A 9,246-nucleotide genomic window follows, 5' to 3' on the forward strand; every position below is an offset into this window, starting at 1 on the left:
TGACCTGCAGTGCTAGGACCTGGAGCTCAGTGCTGACCTGCAGTGCTGGGTCTGGAGCTCAGTGCTGACCTGCAGTGCTGGGTCTGGAGCTCAGTGCTGACCTGCAGTGCTGGGTCTGGAGCTCAGTGCTGACCTGCAGTGTTAGGACCTGGAGCTCAGTGCTGACCTGCAGTGCTGGGTCTGGAGCTCAGTGCTGACCTGCAGTGTTAGGACCAGCTGTTTATAAACCATGCATCAACATCCCAACTGCTATTAGTGTAAGAACACTTTATATGCACATTTTATCAGCAGTTTTTAAGTCAGTAACATTTTCTTTTACTGAGAAGAGCCTATAAAGTTGTCATAAGTTACCAAATGAATTATTACAAATTATGTATCTATAATTTTTAATTTAGAAAGCAATATATATTAAGTATTTAATTTATCCTGGTGGTGGTGGCTTTTTCTCCTCCTCCTTCTTTGAGATAAAGTCTCTCTATTTTTGGCTGGCCTCAAGTTCACAGAGAATCCACCTGCCTCTGCCTACTAAGTGCTGAGATGAAAGGATTGTGCCACCATGCCTAGCTTTTAAGATGCAGGAATGTCCTACTGGCTTAATATTCAAGCTAATGTTGGCACATCCACTTAATTGGTTGTACATTATTTCCAGTGTACAGTCACTTCTGGGTTGCTTTCTGATCCAATAAAAGATTGGGGACCGGTTTTATCTGAGCAGCCTTTACAGCCCTGACTGTAAATCATAGAAAATGATTAAGTGGTTAGATGAAGAGGAAGTCACAAATCAAATAGGCACTTACATTTATTGTGTTTGCAAGGTTGTTTTTGAGAATGGTGCATGTTTTGGAGGCCCTTGTGTCCGAGCTGTTTTATAGAGCTGTAGCCTCTTAACAGCACTACTTTAAGGGCTCCTTGTGCAGCTCTGGGCTTGTTTAGCTAGATCGTGAAGGGAGGTCAGGTTTCACGAGGAGGCTGTCGGCTTATAAAGGCATACCTTTCTCACAGAAACAAAGTCCACATCAGGAAGCAAGCTGAGAATTCTGTGAGGATATTTAAATTTGCCACTTAAATAAAGAACAGAAAGTGTGGACAATGAAAAGATTCTGCTATAAAGTCTTAGAAGGCTCCATAAAGTCTTAGAAGGCTCCAGCACACAGTAAAGGGCTTATTCACTTACCCAGCTCTAAATACCATTAAAAAAATCAGGGCCTGGGAGATGGCTCCCTGAGCCAGCTCAGTAGTAAAAGTACTTGTCATTCAGGCATGAGGACCAGAATTCATATCCCCAGAAACCCAAATCACTGTAGTGTTAGGGCAGCAGCCTGCCTGGAATTCCAACCCTTGGAGGAGGAAATATCCCCAGAAGTGGCTAGGAAGAGCCAAATCCTCAAGCTCTGGGTTTTGATGGAGAGACCCTGCTTCAGTGACTGAGACGGGAGAGTGAGGATGATTCAGATGTCAGCCTCTGGCCTGCAGGTGCATGTGTGTACCTATGTGTGTACATATGTGCCCATACACATGAAAAAATACAAACATATACATGTATACATCATACACACAAGAAAAAGAGAAAAAGAATAACCAGAATAGAATCAGGCTGGCTTCAAGTTTGTAATCTCCCTCCTCAGTCTGGAGTGTGTGTCACAAGACCTGACCAGTTTTTGTTTTGTTTTTTAAAGATATATGGCTTATTAAATAAATTTTAAACTTAAAGCGATTTAATTTACATACATTCCTCTGTAAAGATGAGATAATAGCCTCAGTAAATGTCAGTAAACACAAGGTTTTATTTGTTTAGTTTTGCCATGAGGATGGGGTTTGGAAACCTTGTGCATGCTGGGTAAGTGCTTGTGCATGCTGGGTAAGTAAGTACCCTACCACTGAGCTGCATCATCAGCTCCAAGCAGAGGTTTTAAAGGTATCTCTCTGGTCAGAAACTCAGGGATTTGACGCACAGTCTTATACAGCTAGAAAGCCAGTGCATGTTGGCCTGTTCTGAGCACTGCTGCTCACAGATACAGAATCTCCAGTTCTCATCTTCCCTAAAAGCACTGAGTAGCTCAGGCTTATAAGAGAGTTCATATGCAGTCCTGCTAGACACCAGGCTTCAGATCTCTGTGCCCACCTCTTAGCTAGCTGAATATTAGGATAATACAGTACAAGAATTAAAAAAAAAATCTAGATTATATTCCACCCATAACACAAGACCTAACAACAAAACCTATGTCAAGCTCTTGTATCATAAAAGGCTTGAAACCTGTGTTGTGACATTCTGTACTTTACCTCCCCAGCATTTACGACAGTTTGAACTCCCAACTTGCACAGCAATTTAGTTAAATACCTCTTTCTACTCTCAGACAGATTCCTGAATGCAGCCCTCTTCGATTTGTCTTTTGTTGGATTATTGCCTCCTGGAGAGCACCAGACACCAGATAAATACTTGTTGAATGAGTCGGTAAACTTAGGAGAGATCACTTTAGTCTAAAAACTTGCTGAAATGAATATGATTAAAATATTTTTCCAGTTAGGAGTCAGTGAATCTGCCTGTTACTGTATAATTCAGGGCTGATCCACATGGCTTGACACTAGATAGATGAGTCGTATAATTGTGTGAACAGTAGGGTTGATGTTAATGTATGAGTCATGGAAATTGGTTCCTTTGCGTTATAATTTTGCAGAATATCTTTAAGAGCAGAGATTTTGTTGGTGGGAGTGAGTATTTTATATTCAAACCATAGCAATGTATGAAAAGCTTTATAGACTGGGTCCTGACTAGGTGGGGCATTCTCTCTTAGCATGCATGAGACCCTCGGTTCAGGGCCCAGAGATGTTTCCTATACCTTTATACAATTTAAAATGACTGCTCTGAGTTTGGTTTTGAAGTAATTGATGCCAAATTGCTTTTCTCACCTCCACCAACTAGCCTGTTGACCGTACCCAGTCAAGAACACGTAAACATAAATACTTGGCATTAACAATTTCATTCTTTCTTTGTAATGCACTAAAGATATGTTCATTCTATTTGTTCAGTACCTTAACTAACCAAAACTTATTTTTTGTTTTGAGACAGGGTCTCACTATGTAACCCTGGCTGGCCCAGAACTCACTATGTAGACCAAGCTAGCCTGAGCTCACAGAGATCTGTCTGCCTCTGCCTCCCCAGCACTGGAATTAAAGACAGTATTTATTTTTTAAAGTGTGCATATGTGGAGTCTCTGTGTGTAGGTCCCTCTGAGGTCTGAGGTGTTAGCGGTTAAGAGTCACCTGATAAGGATGCTGGGAAATGAACTAAGAGGTTTTTTTGGTGCATTGTGTTTTTAACCACTGAGTAAGACTGTACTTTCTGACAGCATTTAAATTGGAGTTGGTTTTTATGTGAATGTGATACATGTGTAGCTTTGGGTAGCAGGTTGAGCTGTGGAGGCCCTTAGTAGATGATAGTCAGTGTGAGTTAAGAACTGTTTCAGGAGTGGAACATATGTGTAAAGAGAATTATGAGCATATTTGTAAAGGGAGTTATCAGTTACTTTTCTCATCGCCATGGTAAAATGCCTGACAAATGCAACTCAACAAAGAAAGGGTTTTTTTGACTTATAGTCGTGGGTAGTTTATGATGTCAGGAATCAGAGCAGCAGGAGTGTAAGGCAGCTGGTCACCCTACATCTACAGTCAGGAATCAGAGAGAGGCACTTGCTGGTGCTCTCCTACTTCCTTGCTGCTTTTCCAGCTACAGACATCTTCCTGTTTCAGGCTGGGACTGCTGGCACAGACAGCTGGACCCAGCTTTCTATGTGTTTTCTAGGGATTATATCAAACCTGAACAGCACATACTGGACCAGCTGTCTCCCAGCCCCAACTTCCCAGGTCTTTAGTAGGTGAATAGCAGTGGTGGTCTGCAAGACAGTCTAGAATTCATGAGTTTGTAGATAAGTGTCCTAGAAAGTAACCATCGAAAGGAAAAGTTGGGGCAAGCAAGATGGCTTAGTGTGTAAAGGTGCTTGCTGCCAGGCCTGAGTTCTTGAGTTTGATCTCAGGACCTACATGGTAGAAGGAAAAAACCAGCTCCCACTAGTTTCTCTGTAAACATCATATTCATGACGTGTCATATGTGTACCCTCTCATCCCAATACACACAGAATAAATAAAATGAATTGTTTTTTTTTTAAAGGAAACTATGCATTGGTATTTAGAGTTTGATATTCTTGGACGTGGTTCTAGAACTTTTAGTGTTACTCTTTATACTTTTAAAACTTTTTGAGGACTCCCAAAACTTTCATGTCACATATCTTTTTGCTTGTTTGTTTGTTTGTTTGTTTGGTTTGGTTTGAGACAGATTGGTAGCTCTGGTGGGCCTGGAAATCACTGTGTATACTAGGCTGGCTTTAAACTGACAAAGACTCACCTACTTCTGCCTCCTGAGTGCTGGGACCAAAAGGCATGTTGTATCATGCAGAACACTTAAATCTATTGCTAAACCCTATTAATAATTAAACTGGCTGATTTAATTATTAGACCTTCATTATTTTAAATATGAAAACATTGTTTCATTACTTATTAATGTAAATAACACATTAATATAATTTCCAAAGCTAGAAATAAATGAAAGGAATATTATTATTAGTTTTGCTTTTACAAAACTTTTATTTTTATTTCTACGTTTATGTGTGTGTGCCCACATCTTATGTTTGTGCTCTGTGTGCATGCAATACCTGAGAACAGAAGAGAGCATAAGTTCTTCTTAAATTGGAGTTGGAGAGAGTTGTGAGCTACTTGATATGGGTGCTTGGAGCTCAACCCAGGTTGTCTGTAAGAGTGGCCAGTGCTCTCACACTGAGCCATCTCTCCAGCCTCAGTCTTGTTTCATACTTGTATAAATCTGTTTACTTTACTTAACAAGACCATGTATAGTGTGCTTCTGAACTGACTGGGTCTGCTTCAACACTTTCCCATCTTGTAGATCGTAGAAAACTCTATACACCCAAGAGAAAAAAACTAAGAAGGCAAATGATGGTTATTTTGAAAATGATTTTTACGCTTAGGATCTACTGCATGCTTCTTTTCCACAAGAATAAAAATATTTGTTACTGACACGAATGAAAAATAACCTCATTCCAGAGTTTTGAAAGTAAATTCCTCTGATAATATTTTGACTGTTATAGGCCTCTAAAGACTAGTAATCTGTCTACAGAAATGTACAGTTGAGCCCAAAGCAGAATTTAGCTTCCTTCTGCCCTTTTGTCCCTTCCAATCTAATGGAGTGTAACCCTTGCTTCTTCATTTTTTCTTTCTGATTTCTGTCTCTATTGATTAACTGTGAAGGCATTTTGAACTGGAGTCTCAGGAAGGGAGTGAGACCATCCTCAGGGTCCTTCCTGTCTTTGTGTCTTGAAAGGCTTAGCTGAGGGGAGGGTCACTTTATTTCTGATGTCTGGACACCTTCAACATGCAGAACTGTAGACACTGGGGATGGCGCCGTGGAGGCCTGTATAGTATAGGAAAGAAGAATCGGCTCTAGAAACATCAACACTTCAAGATTTATCTCTGCTTTGGAAATGCATGAGCTAAAAATGGCCTTTGCCGTTTTCTTTGTTTTCCTGACCTAAACGGTTATCCCGCCTTCCCCCTGAGGATTCAGTATTCTGGTTCTTCGTTCCTCTTTAAATCCCATTGGACTTGTGAGACTCCTCTTTTTGGTTCATCCTGGGGCATTGCTGGCTGGCTTCATCTGAAATATCTATAATATTCTGTCTGTTCCTTCACATCCTGTGAATACAGGCTACCATTCTTTTCTTCTGTGCTTATGTTGTGTTGCCCCTCTTGCCTCAAATTGTATGTTCTCCACTTTGGAATCCAATGAGGTTTTCAAAAGCCAATCCATAGAGATAGTTTTGATCTGGACAGTTTGTCTTTATTATATTTTGAAAAATATTTTATTTTTAAGAGTATGTGTGTGTGTGTGTGATATGCATGTGTGCTAGAGCTAGAGTTACAAGCAGTTGTGAGCTGCCTGGTGAGGGTTCCAGGAATTGAACTCAGGTTCTCTGCAAGGGCAATACTTGCTCTTAACTTTTAAGCCATCTCTCCAGCCCTAGTTTGCCTTTAGTTTCCTTTCCCTCCAATATTCAGTAGAACCAGGTCTGTACTGTACTGTTGAGTGTACAATTCCATACTATTTTGGATAATTATCTTTCTTTCAGTTATTTCTTTATGTTTTCTCTCTAATAGATAGTTTCCTGAGACTACATTCGGAGTTTTAAGTTCTAGGAAAACCAGAATCCCTAATTTGTGCCCCTTTCCTTTTTTCAAATTATTCATTAAATCATCTTTGTACTACTTAAATTAGATTGGTGTGAGCGGGAGTTCAGCCTTGGTGAGCTGTGATGCATGATGTCATTTCTGAATGTGCTTCTGTGTGCTTATTCTAAATTTGTCCACTTTTGTTCTAGCTATCTCTGCGTTTGAAGTCCATCCAGTGTCTACTGAAGTCCATGAAGGGGGAGTTGCTAGATTTTCATGCAAGATTTCATCAACACCCCCTGCAGTCATAACATGGGAATTTAATAGGACAGCCCTGCCTATAACCATGGACAGGTAAACGCAGTGTTTCTGTTTGGACGTGACACGCGAGTGATGAGGGCTTCCCGCGGGAGGGGGTCAGACATGGAAGACAGGGCATGGTTCATTCAGGGCAGCAATAGTTGATTTCTTAAGACATTTCTTACTTGGCAGAGAATCACATTATTATGACTGGAGAGATAGATCAGTGAATCAAAGCACTTGCTTCTCTTGCAGGGGTCTGGGTTCAGTTCCTAGCACCTACACTAAATCCCACAAAGACCCATAGCTCTAATTTCAAGAGGTTTGCTACTTCTGATCTGCACTCAGCAGTGTAGACATATGGTATATGAACACATACTCAGACACACACACACACAATAAACATTAAAAAAAGATTTGATCCTGCCTGCTCTGAAGTATACAAAAGTTGTTTGTTTAAATATTAGAACACTAAAGATGGGGGGAAATTGCAAAGTATTTTATTGAAAGAAAAGAAAATTCTAATTCAAGAGTATCTTAAATCTCTTTGTTTGTTTTTCTTTTTGAGACACAGGTATTTTCAGTGTAGCCCTGGCCATCCTGGAACTTGCTCTATAGACCAGTCTGGCCTAGAACTCAGAGATTCACCTGCTTCAGCTTCCCTAGTGTTGAGATTAAAGGGTGTGTGCTACCACTGCCTGGCCAGCCATTTATCAGTTTTTTATTGAACTCAAATACACTTATTAATCTTAAGGTCAAGCAGCCTAACACAGTGCAGTCCAGAGATATTCTTATTTGATACTTACATCTGCTAAATTATTATAATTATTTGTTTTCCATAATTAGGCTATTATGTTTCATTAAGGACAGAAAGCTTTGTATGTTCACTAAAAACACTGCATTTCATAACACATAGTGGTTTGGAATCTAAGCCAGGCTGCCTCAGGTATTGTTCAGTGGTGCTGTGTGACAGTATGTCCAGCATGATACGCATGTGTAGCGAGTTCAGAAATTAAGTCACATGCTGCAGGGGTCAGCTCACCACAAGCAGGTCATCGCATGCTTCATGTTGAATTGACTTTTATTGTTTTCCTTTTGCCAGTTTTTTATGACTCTACACATTCAATTTTGTATATGTGGGGTTGTGGCTCTGTTTCAGAGGCTGGGTCATGGAGAATAAATAGCTCTTAGAGAGTTTTTCTTAAAAAAAAAGTCAGGATTTTGAGAGTAACTCGTACTAAGACCTTAGTCACTATCAGCTAAATCAACAGAAGAATGTTAACAGGACTGCCTTTGTAAAATTAGTGTGCCAAATTTTATAGACTGTGTGCTGCAGAATTATTTACATCTCAGAGACCTGTCTTGACCCAAATGAAATAATAGAATCAAGCTAGTGTTTTTCAGGGCTGGGGGCTTCATCTGTGGCCTCCTACGTGCCAGGCTGGTGCTTACCACACCCCACCAAGGTTAAAAATGTTATAAAGGCCTTTACAGCATTGTTTCTAGTTTAGTTAAAAAGGTTGAATGTGTTCATTTCTGTCAGTATTTATATTTAGGAGCTCTAAAGAACTACAGAAAATTCAGTTATGTTTCTTGTTATAACAGGGTGACTGCCCTGCCATCAGGAGTGTTGCAGATCTACGATGTTAGCCTGGAGGATGCTGGGAATTACCGCTGTGTGGCAGCTACTGTAGCTCATAAACGTAAAAGCATGGAGGCCTCACTAACCATAGTTCCAGGTACCACACTAAAGGGCTTTTTGTTTTCTCCCATGTTTATGAGAACTTTGATTGTTACATCTGCTTTCCTCCTGGCTGTAACAGCTGTCTGTATTTCGATGACATTTAAATGTTTGTAATAGATTTGGTTTAGGTTTGGTGCTTCCAGACAGATACTTACTCTGTACCCCATCCTAGTCTTGAATTTGTATCCCTTTTCTTTTTTTTTTTTTAATTTTTATTGGATGTTTTATTTACATTTCCTATGTTGTCCCCTTACCCCATCCCCCACCCACCCAGGAACCCCCAATCCCCTCACCCCTCCTCCTTCTTCTCTGTGGATGTAACCCCTACTTACTCCCCCCCCACTCCCACCTCCCCACCCTCAAAATTCCCACCCCCTGGGGCATCCAGCCTTCATGCGGTCAAGGTTCTCTTCTTCCACCTATGCCCAGCAGGGCCCTCTACTCTTACATATTCAACTGAAGCCCTGGATTCCTCCCTAAGTGCTCCCAGGCTGGTGGTTTAGACCCTGGAAGCTGTGATTGGTTGGTATTGTTGCTCTCCTCATGGTTCCGCAAATCCTTTCAGCTCCAATGGTCTTCACTCTAACTCCTCTATTGAGAACCCCATGATCAGTTCAATGGCTAGTTGTGAGCATCTGCCTCTGAGTATGTCAGACTCTTGAAGACCTCTGAGGAGATATCCATATCAGGCTCTTATCAGCATGCACTTCCTGACTTCCACATCAGCATCTACCTTTGGTGATTGCACATGGGATAGATACTCAGGTGGAGTGGTCTTGAGATGGCCCCTCCTTCAGTTTCTGTCCCTCACTTTGTCTCCATATTTGCTCCCTTGAGTATTTTGTTGCTCCTTCTAAGAAGGACCGAATCACCCCCACTTGGTCTTCCTTCTTTATGGGCTTCATGTGGCCTGTGAGTTGCATCTTGGGCATTTCAAGGTTCTGGGCTAATATCCAATAATCAGTGAG

General features: G+C 41.0%; 1 protein-coding gene across 1 annotated transcript in view; it reads left to right on the forward strand.

Moving 5' to 3' along the window:
• The window catches only part of Prtg (protogenin), a 103,003-nt gene that overhangs the window by 28,291 nt on the left and 65,466 nt on the right, over positions 1–9,246 (forward strand). Inside the window, exons 3-4 of the mRNA XM_028771411.1 lie at positions 6,444–6,588; positions 8,140–8,273. Of these exons, the coding sequence (XP_028627244.1) occupies positions 6,444–6,588; positions 8,140–8,273 (279 nt within the window). The remainder of the gene's footprint in view (positions 1–6,443; positions 6,589–8,139; positions 8,274–9,246) is intronic.

Source organism: Grammomys surdaster, unplaced genomic scaffold (assembly GCF_004785775.1).
Source record: "Grammomys surdaster isolate TR1022 unplaced genomic scaffold, NIH_TR_1.0 206, whole genome shotgun sequence".
NCBI lineage: Eukaryota > Metazoa > Chordata > Mammalia > Rodentia > Muridae > Grammomys > Grammomys surdaster.